The following is a 14,079-nucleotide window of genomic DNA, read 5'->3' as shown; positions in this document are numbered from 1 at the left end:
AGCCCGAGCAGGTGACTGGAAGTCCTCCTTTTCCAGGACCCGTCCTCCATTCCCCCTTTTCCTGTCCAGGAGGGATTCCCAAGGGCTTGCTAGGCGAGGGCCTTTCTGTCCTCCCTTCTCCCGGGGCGTCCTCCATGCCTTTCCCACCCAGAGACCCTCCTCTTCTTCTCTGCTCTTTCCCAGAGGCTCCACCCAAGAGCTGCTGGGACTGCGACTGCAGCCAGGCAGAGGAGCCCAGGCAGGGGAGGATGGGAGCTGGAGTCCCCCAACTACACCTGGGAGCCTGCTTTAAAACTTGGACGCCGCCTCTGCTGCTGACTTCTGGCTCCAGGAGCTGATCATCCTCCTTTGCAGGAGTCAGAGAGGGAGCAGCTCGGGGAGGGAGCAGGAGGCGTCTGGAAGAAGGGGAAGAAGGATCCCATTCCCTGCCTGCCTCCTTCCCTTCCTCCTTGGGCCCTTGAGGGAAAGGACCTCGCTCGCTGCCGGGGAGATTTCAGGTAAAAAGCCATGATGGAAAGCAGCTCTTTCTCTTTCTCTCTCTTGTAGCCTTGTCATACCTTCTGAGGTGCTTTCTTCCCCAACCAAAAAAGTCCTGAGAATCTGGGAGTGCATAGTCCCTGAAGGCACCAGCTGCTTCTGAGCTTGCAAGCTAAGCAGGGTCAGCCCTGGTTAGGACTTGGATGGGAGACCACCGTGGTGCTGCATTCCAAGAGGAAGGCACCTGCAAAAGCCCCTCGGAGTGGATCCCTTGCCTAGGGAACTCCACAAATGGGTTCAATCCCACGCAGAAACCCTAAGAGAAACCCTATGCAATCCATAGGATGGCTGGCCATCAGGAGGCACATATAGACCCACCTATTAGGCAGACTCCTGACTTTGGAGTTGATTTTTTAAAAAACAGGGTATAGTAAGGATTTGGGGCTATAGGTTACTGGCACTTTAGGGTCTGAGAATGTATTTATTGATTTATTTAATGTACTTAGCAATCAGTATGTGGAATATTAGGTAAAAGATTTTTTAAAAAATACTATAGCAGGTAGGTTATAATACTAATAAAAATGTAATTAACAACAAAAAAAGCAGCCAGGCAGCATTTTGCAACATAGCTCTGTTTTTTCATGTAGGTTTTAACGCACTCCATCTTTCTCTCTCCTTACCCCCCCCCCCTTTCCCTCCCCCTTAAAAAGGTTATCAGTCAATAATTCAGCAGCCCTGGAAAGAAAGCTAAATGGTTTGTTTCTTTTCTTTTCTGGTGACAGCTACACACACACAAAGAGTGTGTGTTGAGCATATTAAGCCCATATTAAACCCAGGATAATCTCTGTCTTCAATGTGTTGAATGTATTTTAAATCTAGAGCTATCTTGGTTTTGTATGTGTTGAATGTGTTTAAACCTAGGATAATCTCAGTTTTGTATGTGTTGAATGTATTTAAACCTAGGATAATCTTAGTCTTGTATATGTTGAACATATTTAAACCTAGGATAATGTCTGTTTTGTACGTGTTGATTCTATTTAAACCCAGGATAATCTCAGCTAACTCTAATCTCTTTCTTAAATAGGTTATGTACTATGAATAATGCATCAGATTGATTCAAGTGTCAAATCTCTCTTTTTCTCTCTCTCTCTCTCTCTTAATGCTTTCCAAACTGATAATAGCTTCCTTCGTCGCAGAAAGTTGCAAACTAGTACGAAGAGAGATCTTGTAGCACCTTTGAGGCTAACTGAAAGAAAGAAACTGGCAGCAGGAGCTTTTGTAGACTACAGTATACTTCCTCAGATGCGTTTGGTGGAGTGGAACAGGTACAGACATATATATATGCCACTGGTATGTGAGGACTAGTTGCAAACTAGTTGCGGCATTGTCAAATGCTGTTACGATTTGCAAAAATATAGTTGAGATGCGGAGATGTGGCTGAACTGATTGGAGCCAAATTTGTATTGAAAAGATGCAAAATTTGTATTGGCCTTTGCCTGGCTGTGCCACACAAGAAGTGTGCAAGACACACACAGTCTAGTCCTGAAACAAGAGGAGGGAAAACGCAGGATGTTTTGGAAGAAAGGAAAAAAAGACGGAGAGAGATATTAATTATACAATACAATGTGATTTTGAGCAAAAGCCCCATCCAGAATGAGAGTTTAGAGATAATACAATGGGTTTCTTAGACCTGAATCGAGCCTAATTTCACCATTTGTTAACCAAATGCAATTTGCCCTCTGCTTGTGTTTCTTAGATTCTCAAGTATGTTTATTTCTTTTCCCAACTTCTGCTGCCAAGATAATGCTTCCTCAGATGAAGCTAACTCAGCAAAACACTTTAAACAAGGATATAAAATTTTGATGGCAAGAGAGACGGCCTTAGCTACCGTAATCTTTTTAGTGATGAGAGGTGGGTTAGAAAAGCTGAAGAAATGCTGGTGAAAGAAAGATTGATTGTGAAGTACTAGGATACTTTTGAATTTAATTTTACATCCTTGTTTTATTTTAAAGGTTACTATTGATATTTTTTCCTTTCGGTTGGGAATGAATTTAGAGTGCTTTGAGTTGTAATCTTTTACATCCGTCTATAAAGGGGAAGAAAAAAAGTCCAGATCCTCAGCTAATCCCTAGCTTTGTGAAGTCCAGCCAAAATGCCGATGGTGTGATGGTAAATTTTCAAATGGAAGTAGTCATCGTGGCCATTCTCATAACCACATTCTCAAGGAGAGTACAAAAATGAATGTATCAACAAACATCAATAAACCTATTCTGGCAGTTGTCATCTCCGCTAAAAGAAGGTCTTTAGTAAAGTTCTTGATTTCTTTTGATTTCTCATTCAAGTCTAACCCATACTCCTCTAGATACTATTCCATTATAAGTGGGATATATTTTATTGTAGCTGGAAAAAAATTTAATGTGTCCCTTAAATCTACTGTGTCCTTTATAGCTAAATTAAGCTTGGAAGGTGACACTGTAATCATCTGTAATAAAAAGCTCCTGGCCTTTGAATTCTTTGAAGATTGACTCCAATACACCATAGGACTGTCTGTGTGCTCTTCATCAGACTAGATGGTATAAAAACCAGTGGATGGGTGTCTGAGATATATTTCTAACTGTGTGCATCCCTGGTAAAGCCAGTGTGGTGTAGTAGTTTAAGTGTTGGATTAAGACTCCAAGACACCCAGAGGCTGAATCCCTGCTCTATTATGGAAAGCGATTGGATGATCTTGATCAAGTCTTTGGCTGCTGCCACACTGCAGAAAAAAAGTAGTTTGACACAGCACTTTAACTGTCACGGCTCAATACTGTGGAATTCTGGGATTTGTTGTTTGGTGGGGCACCAAAGCTCTCTAATAGGGAAAACTACAAATCCCACAAAACTACAAATCCCAGAATTCTGTGAGATATTTAATCTTCCCTGTCAGTGAGCTCTAGTGCCTCACCAAACTGCAAATCCGAGAATTCCACAACATTGAGCCATGGCAGTTAAAGTGGTGTTCAAACTGCTTTATTTCTGCAGTGTAGATGCAGCCTTACTGTCTCAGCCTGAGAGGAAGGCAACGATGAACCTCCTCTGAATTAATCTTAAGATTTGCCATAATTTAGAGTCAATATGAAGGTACACAATAGCAGCAGCAGAAGCGTTGCTTGCATACACTTTAATTCCTTGTGTTGCCCATATGTGTAGAGCCAGCGTGGTGTAGTGGTTTGAGTAATAATAATAATAATTTGTTTTATTTATATACCACTATTCCAAAGATCATAGCGGTGAACAGCAAGTAAGCTAATTAGCAAGTAAGCTAATTTGCCTCCAACAGTCTGGGTACTCATTTTAGCGACCTCGGAAGGATGCAAGCCTGAGTCGAGCTTGGGCCCTTTGCTGGTCTTGAACTCGCAACCTTGTGGTCTTGAGTGAATGGCTGCAGTACAGGCATTTAACCACTGCGCCACCAGGGCTCTTGGATTGGATTATGACACTGGAGGTCAGGGTTCGATTTCCCACTCGAGCATAAAAACCCACGGGGTGCTCTTGGGCAAGTCACACTCTCTCAACCTCAGAGGATGACAGTGACAAACCCTTTCTGAAGAAAATTGCCAAAAAAACCCAAAAAACAAAACCCAAACCCCTGTGATAGGTTAGGGTTGACATAAGTAAAAAATGACTTGGGGTTGAACAACAACAAATGTGTTTAAAAGGTAGAATTCTGAAGCATAGTTAGATTTAAGTACATTGCACTGAGAAGAACAATTTATTTTAATTTTTTAAAATTGCACTCTTAAGGTGATGCTTTTTTGTATAACTTCTTCGAGATAAAAGGGGAGATAGAATGGACAGCTTAGCTGAACAAAAATGGAAACCTTTTTTGAACAGCAAGTCCATCAGTCTTAGTGACTATCCCAGATTTGGTCCTACTTTAATAACAGCCCTCTGAATCGGGGTAAGTCCTGAATAAATATGTTTAAGATCAGGATGCAATGCAATTTTACAAAGTATTCTTAAAATAACCTTTTAGTTCCCATTGGAAAAACTTTTTCCAGACTTTAGGAAGTAACTTTAAAGATGAATGAATATATATTTGGGGGGGGTAATCTTTTTATTTGATTTTTCAACATGTGTTAAAAAAATAAAATACACTTGATATATACACATCATTTAACAACACAAATACAAGTACAGTATATCATCACACTATTCCAGCCTTTTTTGAATTTCCCAAGATGAATGAATATAATGACAGGCTGAAGCCTTTCATAACTGAGAAGTGGTAGGATGGTGCTCTGGCACCCAGATCAGCAATTTACTACTGCAAATTTATAAAGGGCATCAAAATACCAATATTCATTTGTCTTAAAAGTCATTTTTGAAACTGTACTTGGGTGTGTACATGAATCATATAATCATAGCGTTGATTCATGAGAATAACTATAATCAATTTCTAAGTACCCAGGGGGGTAGTCTCTATCCCAGTTATGCAGGAAGATAGATTTGCACTTGAATTTCAGCTCTCATTTGCTTTTCTCTTCTCCCAATTCTCAATAGATGTGAACTTCTTCAAGTGCATTATTAGCTTTGGCACCTCCACCATTCTTGCCATAAATCATGAACATTTCAGCATGCTTGTTTTTGTATGCCTTCAGGTTCTTTCTGACTTATGGCAAACCTAAGGAAAATGTCTCATGGGGTTTTCTGGGGCTGAGAGTGTGTGACTCATCAGGTCACCCACTGGGATTCCATGATTCCAAGGGGAATTAAACCCTGATCACCGGAGCTGTAGTTCAAACCACTACACCATGCTGGCTCTTTTTTGTATCAAGATGCAATATTTCCATCTTGAAATAGCTCAACAAAGATATTGTAAATCATAAGGGATGGGGTGTGATATTCCTAAGTGAACTTGTTTTTTAAGCTATTTATTGGTGTATTTATCATGTTTAGGTCCTACTTTCTCATCAAGACAAATTAAGGCAGCATACATGGTTCTCTGCCTTCTCACAGCAGTCCTGCAAGGTAGGTCAGACTAAGAGAGAATGAGACTGACTGTACTTGAATCACCCACCACCCAGTGTATGATGTTCCTCAGTGAGGACCTGAACATGGATCTTACAAGTCCCAATTAAAATGCCTTTTGAATCAGTTTTGAAAATTTTCTTCAGGAATATCTGTGTCCTCTTTTCTTCAGCTTGGCACTTCTGTGCAAAAGTGAAGTGTAGGAAAAGAGATGAAGCAGTTAGTTTAAATCACAGATGAATTGTTTATTTTGGGAGGAGATGAACACAGCAACTGGTAACTTCCATTTCAGCGGTGTGGTGAATCTGCTGTGGGTTTTAATCAAAATGTAAAGGAAATATTCAAGGGGTTGATCCCTGTGCCTCAAAGAGGTTTGGCACCTTGCGTAGATCCTTTAAAATTCAGATTGAAACTTAGAGTAGATTCACTATGGCTGCATCTACACTTATGTTTGACAATGTTTTTAACTGCCATCGCTCAATGCTATGGAATTCTGGGATTTGTCTCCCTCCTTGGAGGTCTTTAAACATAGGCTGGATGTCCATCTGTTGGGATGCTTTGAGTTCCTGCATGGCAGGGGTTGGACTAGATGAAGTAGATTTTCTTCTCCACTGACATGGGACCTACTAGCCGCTGATGTGGGTTGATAGGAGCTGCAGTCCAACAACATTTGGCAGACCACAAGTAGCCCACCTTTAGTTTATATGAATGAAGCAACAGAAGGTGTGATTAAATATATATAGAAGTAAGATCTGGGCCTTTTTTCTTTTGGCCATTTCCTGAAAGTTTTTGTTGGGTGCAAACCGAATAATAGGATAGTGATGCTTCTTTTTCTGTCTTGATCTTCAAATACTAATTCCAGTGTATTCTGCCACCAAAGTTACCTAAGGCTATTTTTAAATGTATTTTACATTTAGTTTCAAAGTTAATGTGTTATAGACTCACCCCACAGCATTAAACATGGATTCTGGGTTGTTTTTTTTAATAACTGCTTATTCAAGGGTACAGTTTGTACTGTTTGAAGCAAGCTGTTCTGTTATACTAGCCTTTTGAAGGGGAAAAAAAACCTTTGTGTATTACACCTGTCTGAACAGTTGTAGATGTCACTGTCAAACATTCCTACAGCCAGTTTAAAAAGAATTGTGTGTGTGGGCTAAAGCGGGACTATTTTGTTGATTTTCTCATATTTGAAACCTCACTTCTAAAAAACCCTTTGATGGAGGATATCATTTTCAAATCTTCAGTGAAAAGAACAGTATGTTTCTGCCACAAAGGTTAACTTAATTCCCTGAAAGATGCTTCAAATGCAATATTTTTCCTTATGCATGAAGAGTCCTTTTACCAAGGAAAGTAATTTCTGTGTCACGTGACAAATCCATATGTAGCTGTTTTGCTGTGTTTACACAGTTTGGTGACAGCTTCACAGTGCATGGACAACCATGCAGCAGAATGTAGCTAAGTGGATGATGCCTTCATAGTAGCACAATATATTTCAGGATAAAATGTTGATTTATAAGTACAGCAAGTTGCAGTTTCCACTGGTGAGTGATAAGATCAGGAGACAGTTGAGATAAACGTCTGTTGCTGGAGAGAAGCAGGAGACAGAGAAATCAGGGAAAGGAAAGGCTCCAAGAGGAGAATATAATCTTCTATCGCCTTTGCCTAACAAATTTTCTGTCTTTCCTCCTGCCTCTTTGGATGAACTCTCTACACTTCTGAACTCTTCCAAACCTGCTACCTGTCCTCTTGATCCTATTCCTACTCGTCTTCTAATCTCTATAGCTCCCTCCTTTCTGCCCTCGCTTCTCCATATCTTCAATCTCTCTCTCTCTACAGGCTCCTTCCCGTCGGACTTCAAACATGCTCTCATTTCCCCAATTCTGAAAAAACCTTCTCTTGACCCCTCCTCTTTGTCTAGCTATCGTCCGATTTCTCTTCTCCCCTTTCTTTCTAAGGTTTTGGAACGGGTTGTTTACTCGCGCTGTCTTGAGTTTCTTGAAGCCAACTCCATTCTCGATCCCTTTCAGTCTGGTTTCCGCCCAAGGCATTCTACAGAGACAGCTCTCACTAAGATCTCGAATGACCTTTTATGGGGCAACAGCCTCACAGGACTGCCTCTTGCCCCATAAAAAATGACCACCTAAGGGCAAACTACAGCCCACAGAACCCTTTGGAGGCATGCTTTGCCATTGAAATTTATTTTCCCTCCTGTGCCCGTTTTTAGATTAGAAAAGCCATTTTTAAGAATGGAGATGTGACCCTCAGAAGTTGCCTACTCACTCTGTAGGGTATAGTAAATAGCTATAAGATACTGAAAGACAACTACTACAAATCACCTGATGCAACTGTGACACTTGTTTGCTTGTACACTTTATCTTACTGAGCATGGTGGTAAATCTAGCTTTGCTCTTTCCCTCTGTCTGGAAGGCCATTGTGTTCAAATACAGGATTTTGTTATTGAACGAAACACAGACTTTCCCATTGCCTTCTGTGGGAATATTTTGTAAACATCAACTTGGACTTGGTTAACAGTTTGTGACAATGGATGTCCTTGTTGCTTTTCCCAGTAGTGATGTTATCTTATTTCATTTGTGGGTGGAAGAAGAGGATTTTGACAGACTGCAAACAAAGGAGCAGTAAATAAATAAATAAATAAATAAATAGAAAATACATTGTAGAAAATGAACTATAGCACAAAATAGAGATGTTGGAATTATTATGGTTTGACAAACACTTTGTGGTCAATATATGCATATTACATTATGTGACTACATATTTTTTTATTAGGCTTCACTGAACATTAGAGGTTGGTAGACTTCAGGCTTGTGGAATATACTTTGGGTATATTCTGAAAGAAAGACAGTCTGTGTTAGCTTAACACTTTTATTGTCATTAACTAAGCCTTAGAAGAAACTTTTCAGAATGGGGTGCTGGGGAGAAATATACATAAACTGTCAAGACACCAAACGTTGTTGCCATGTGAAAGGGTATGTAAATCTGTAGGTGTGTAGATCTTAGGGGGGCAGACTGGGACCCCAGGAGGGGTGGATTCAATTTCAAGGTCTAAGATTATTCATTGCAGATTTACTACAACATATGGACCATAAACTGGGATGGCTTGCAGGTACAGATCTAAGTGTCTCCTATTCTAGGACTAAATCAAGGATCCTGGTACAACTCTAAAGCTGGCCAGTATAGCTGAACAAAACCTGGTCAAAGACAAATGTTTTTAGAGATGAGGAACACCAAAGTCAGGAGATGAGTGATTTGCAGGAAGCAAGGCATGGAAGGAATTTTCTTGTGGCTGGGAGGTTTACTTGATATTGTTAGACTACTGTTGTTGTTGTTGTTGTTGTTGTTGTTATTATTATTATTATTATTATTATTATTATTAAACTTTATTTCTAAAGTGCTGTAATTATACACAGCACTGTACAAAGTCAGTAAAATTAAGGAATATATAAAAGCCTGCCCGAGGCGTACACTCTAAAAGTAATAACAATTGGATAGAGGAATAGATAAAATTACAATATAGGAAAGAAAAACAAGTAAAAAACATCGGATATAAAGCAAATCACATCAAACATTATCAGACAGCCAGATGACAATCACAAATTCCCTGAGAACGCTTCCCTAAACAATATGGTTTTCAGCTCAGCCTTAAAACTGGTTAGGGAAGTGATGAGCCATGCATGCAAAGGAAGAAGGTTCCAAGAATGAGGGGCAGCAAGAGAGAAGGGACGTATCCAGGACGGGGCAGAGAAAATCCTGGGTTGAGAGAGGAGACTTTGGGAATCAGAAACCCTTGAAGATCTATTACAACACATACCAGTTGATTTTAATTTACTTCCTGCCTTCCTCTCATATATGGTGCCTTACAAAACATGGAAACGAAGATTAGTGCAGCCCTGAGGTATGTGACAGTCTCAGTTCCAACAGTGGTGGGGGTGCAAGGGAGGAATGAGCACAAAACGGAGAAGAATAAATCTAACGAGAAATGAATGTGAGGAAATGCAGGGACATGCACCTAAGGCTTCTTTCATTACAGTATTTCTTTTTCTTGAACTAACCCATACTGAATTACCTTACTAAGCCACAAGGATGAAACATTTAATTTCAAACCAGAAGGCTGTTAGAATTATTTCGTGGCTTACACACATACACACACACTCACTCACTTACTTTTAGGAAATTTCCCGTGTGTGTGTGTGTGCACGTGCGCGCACACACACACACATAAATAACATGGGGAATGTAGTGGATGATTCTGGGGCATAGAGCAGGGCTTCCATTGCATAAACTCTGTTGGTTCACTTCAGCTAAGAATGAAACTGGGTGGATTGATGGGTTGCTAATCTGTCTTTAGTGTACTCTTGGTCTTTTTTTTTTTTTTAATGGGGCTGACAAATGAAAGGGTTTTAGATCCAGCAAACTCAAGGCCTCTCATGAAATGCTCTTGGAATGCCTTGTTTTGGGGCCCACTTCTTGAAGAGTAGAACATTTTATGGCCTATACAAGAGGCAAGGAGGCAGGGATGAGCCTTCCAGGACTTTCCCACCAAGCCATCCTTGTTTCATTGCCTCTTGTGTGTAGACTACAACTGTCTACAATGGAGAAATAGTCCTTGCCAGTGAACTGCTATCTATGGAGGCTTTCTGTACTTTTTAGAAACCTGGGTAATTGAATCCCTCACATATCTAATCCTGCTTCACTTCTCTTCTAATTTTGGCTACTTTTTCTGTCTAGTTTTTATCTTCTTTTTAACATATCCATTTTCTTGTTTTTCTTCACAGGGAAAACCTTAACTGATATTTTGAATTCATCTGTGCAAAGAATATGGGGCTAACAGGAGGATCAAAAACAACAGGGAACTGGACAAGTCTAACTAAAATGGACCTGTACTCCAGACTGAACTTGCCAGGGCTTTCCAAACCATACAATGACCTGCCAGCTGACCCAAAACAAGATCTGAAAGACAGCACAAATTTGGTTGAGGTGCAGATAGTTCTTATCTGTGCCTATTGTGTTATTATCCTGCTAGGTTTAGTGGGAAACTCCTTGGTGATTCATGTGGTGATCAAGTTCAAGAGCATGCGCACTGTGACTAACTTCTTCATTGCCAATTTGGCAGTAGCCGATCTGCTGGTGAACACACTTTGTCTGCCTTTCACTTTAGTTTACACATTGCTGGGAGAATGGAAGCTTGGCCCAGTACTGTGTCATCTAGTGCCTTATGCTCAAGGCCTTGCAGTGCAAGTATCTATAGTTACTTTGACTGTGATTGCCATGGACCGGCACCGTTGCATTGTGTACCACCTAGAGAGCAAAATCTCCAAACGCATCAGCTTCCTAATCATTGGGGTGGCTTGGGTTGGCAGTGCTCTCTTAGCTAGTCCTCTGGCCATCTTTCGGGAGTATTTCTCCATTGAGCTGAATCATGACTTCAAGATGGTGGTGTGTGCTGAGGCCTGGCCCAGAGAAGGTCTGGTAAATTATGGCACCATCTATAGTGTCTCAATGCTTCTGATTCAATACGTCTTGCCTCTGGTGATTATCTCATATGCTTACATCCGTATCTGGTGTAAACTAAAGAACCATGTCAGTCCTGGGGCAGGGAATGATCATTACCACCAGAGACGTCGGAAAACTACCAAGATGTTGGTCTGTGTTGTGGTGGTGTTTGCAGTCTGCTGGCTGCCTTTTCACATATTTCAGCTTGTCAGTGATATTGACAGCAAAGTGTTGGATCTGCAGGAATACAAACTGATTTACACACTCTTTCATGTCATCGCTATGTGCTCAACTTTTGCCAATCCCCTCCTCTATGGCTGGATGAACAACAACTACAGAACAGCTTTTCTGACAGCTTTCCGCTGTGAACAGCGGCTGGATTCCATCCACCCTGAGGTGTCACCAGCACTCAAAGCCAAGAAGAATCTGGAAGCTAAAGAGAATCACTGCAATGGATCACCATTTTCACAGCCTACAAGTGTCTAAGGGCCAAATTGGATGTACGGATGAAGATGCATGAATGCACCTTTTCATATTTTTGGTAGATAAGCTGGATATGCTGAAGAACATGTATGAATCTTTAAATTTTGGTAAATACCAGATACTGTGGGGAAAGAAGAATCTGTACTGGCACCATGGGGATGGGGAATATTTTAACTTTTCTCCTGTGCCATTTTCTTGATGAACTTGTCCCCAGCTGGTATTTGGCCCAGCTGCAAAAACATATGTATGCACATGCCAATTTGGGGGAGAGTGAAGCAGGACTGGGAAAAGAGTGCACAGAGAGAGAGTTCAGCACTACCATATAGTCCTCATTCAAAATCCACCTCACCTAGCTTGAATTTGCACAAAGCAGGGATTTCACACATCTCTATTGCATGTCTTGTTTGGCTCCTAAAAGAAATGAATATGGACAGAGGGAGTTAGTAGAATAACACTTTGGTGCAGGTGCTTTTTTTAATGCATTAGAACCTTTATAAACCAGAGGAAATTTGAGAAGGCCGAGGAACTTTTCTCTGCATTTTCAGAACGTTCAGCCATTTCTCATCAAGGATAAGATCAATTCCAAGACAATAGACTAGTCTGGTTTCTGGCTGCTTAAGAAATCGGAAGCACATAGGATAGCAACACAAGAGAGAGAGAGTTTAACAATGTTTCTATATATTAAAAAGTAGGGAATTGAAAAGACATTGGTAGTTGGAGGCAGACAATAAATAGATGAATGCTGGGAACACATAGTCCTTTTGGCTAAAAGATCCAAGTACCCTCTGGTGGTGAAGACAAGAATTGCTGTTGAAGCTCAAGGTTGTTTCTTTTGTGTCTAAGAGGTTCCCAGAAATTAGGGCACACAATGGTTTAAGTTGTGTGGCTTTTTTAAGGCTTTAAAAATTATATATTAAGGCGTGTTGTTTGCCTGTTGAAGTGGGACCCATGGTTAGCAAAATGTAAACTTCTCCTTACAAGCCTTTTGCAATAGAAATGTGGAGGACAAACTATGGATTTGTAAGCTTAGGCTTCTGTTTGTGTTATACTTGACATTTGTACATTTAAGATGGAGTCCAGAGTGGTAATTATTTTACAATCTGTTATTGGCAATTCAGCAAGGAAGTACTCAGCATCCTGTGCTCTCTGGAAGGAGAAGAAGGAGAATTTTGCTTGAAAGATTCATAGCTTGAGAAATCATTTCTAAGATACATGACTAAAAGGACATGGATGGTTCTAGTGTCTCATTATGTTCTTTAGTCTTAAAAGTAACCACCAACCATTTCTACTACTGGTCTGAGTAAAAGCCTATCTCCACTTGATCACTGTGCTGCAAATAGTTTCCTTCCTCTTGTCCTCTTTTACAATAATTTTGTGCCATTCACTATGGAATATTTGCTTAGTTGGTAAGTTTGTTACATTTTGACAAAAGAACTTCCCAAAATTTTGCAAAAGTCTTCATAACTGACAGAAAGTATTTGAGATTTTAAAAAAAAAACTGGCATGCTATAGAAAGTTTCAATCCAAAGATTTTCCCAACCCAACAAAAAAAGCTTTGAGTACTTAGCTCCTAAAAGTTTGGCTTCAGTTTACTGTGTAGTCAACCATATTTGTGCTGAAAGAGCCTTGAATGAGTCCTTTTTTCCTTGACAGGCTCCTCTAACACTTCAGCATGGAAAGCAGGAACAACGTGATCCTTTTCATACTGAAAATACTGATACCAGTGGAGTTTGGCTAGTGTGGATGGCTGTAAATTTTATTCTGTTTGTTTTGATAAGTTCCAAACTTTTAATGTTTCTTTATCTAATCAATAGAAAGAACTTAAATCTCCAACCAATGGAATATGAGAGAAAGCAAAACTGAGATTTGTCCATCCCTAGCAGACCACAGGCATTCCTATACACGAGAAACAGGGAAAGTACACTGCATAGGTTCTATGTGCCTCACCTCCTCTAGTGTGCATCTAGTGCCCCTGTGCCCTCTGACACCTCCATTTTTAAGACATTGACTTTAATAGCCTCTTTGTACATTCCAGAGAGTGAGTCAATTTAGTTGTGCCTGTTTTGGGTCATTTGTGGGCTTTCCCACATTTCCCTCCCAGTTGGTGGCTTTCCTGTTGGATGTGATGAATCTATGGCGGGATACACACCGCCATATAGTACGCTTCCGCACCCCCCTAACCCTAGTACGTATCCTATACGTACAAGACGGCGGCGCACCTTCTACATGGGCGCCGCCATCTTTACGTACTGGACGCATAGCGCCAGGCGCCTCGCGACGTCATAGAGGCGCCTCAAGAAGAAGCTCCGAAATGGAGCTTCTTTTTTGCTCCGCGTGGGAGTCGCGCGGTTTGGCTGCTGTGGCTCCCGCACGGAGCAAATGGCGGCGGCGGGGAAGCGCCGCAAAGCGGCGGTTTGTACCCCGCCTATGATTTTATTTCAGACTTTAAAACAGCTGTCCAAGGTGCTAAACTTCTTTCCTTAATGATGCTACAAAATACAAGGGGTCTGTTAATTTTAGAAGTTCTTGGCAAATGGCACATGTGGCCTCCAGACCTATGGAAAATGCCCATCCCAGCTGTACATATCTACTCAGCCT

At 40.9% G+C, this 14,079-nt stretch overlaps 1 protein-coding gene across 3 annotated transcripts; it reads left to right on the top strand.

Annotated features, from left to right (window-relative positions):
• The first annotated feature begins 253 nt into the window (after positions 1-253).
• NPY2R (neuropeptide Y receptor Y2) lies at positions 254-13,633 on the top strand. Of its 3 annotated transcripts, none has more exons than XM_042466716.1 (3): positions 254-497; positions 5,416-5,487; positions 10,281-13,633. In XM_042466716.1, the coding sequence occupies exon 3, from the start codon at positions 10,324-10,326 to the stop codon at positions 11,482-11,484; it is 1,161 nt and encodes a 386-aa protein (XP_042322650.1). In that variant the 5' UTR covers positions 254-497; positions 5,416-5,487; positions 10,281-10,323; the 3' UTR covers positions 11,485-13,633. The 3 variants fall into 3 exon arrangements, with proteins under 3 accessions (XP_042322650.1, XP_042322649.1, XP_042322648.1); XM_042466714.1 differs by lacking the exon at positions 254-497 and adding an exon at positions 1,663-1,802; XM_042466715.1 differs by lacking the exon at positions 5,416-5,487.
• Positions 13,634-14,079: the final 446 nt, after the last annotated feature.

This window comes from Sceloporus undulatus, chromosome 5 (assembly GCF_019175285.1).
Source record: "Sceloporus undulatus isolate JIND9_A2432 ecotype Alabama chromosome 5, SceUnd_v1.1, whole genome shotgun sequence".
NCBI classification, from domain to species: domain Eukaryota; kingdom Metazoa; phylum Chordata; class Lepidosauria; order Squamata; family Phrynosomatidae; genus Sceloporus; species Sceloporus undulatus.
This window is presented reverse-complemented; position numbering and strand designations above follow the sequence as displayed.

What these genes read in the sequence shown, in the direction of transcription:
- NPY2R (XM_042466715.1), top strand. Translation starts at nt 10,324, where the DNA reads ATGGGGCTAACAGGAGGATCAAAAACAACAGGGAACTGGACAAGTCTA.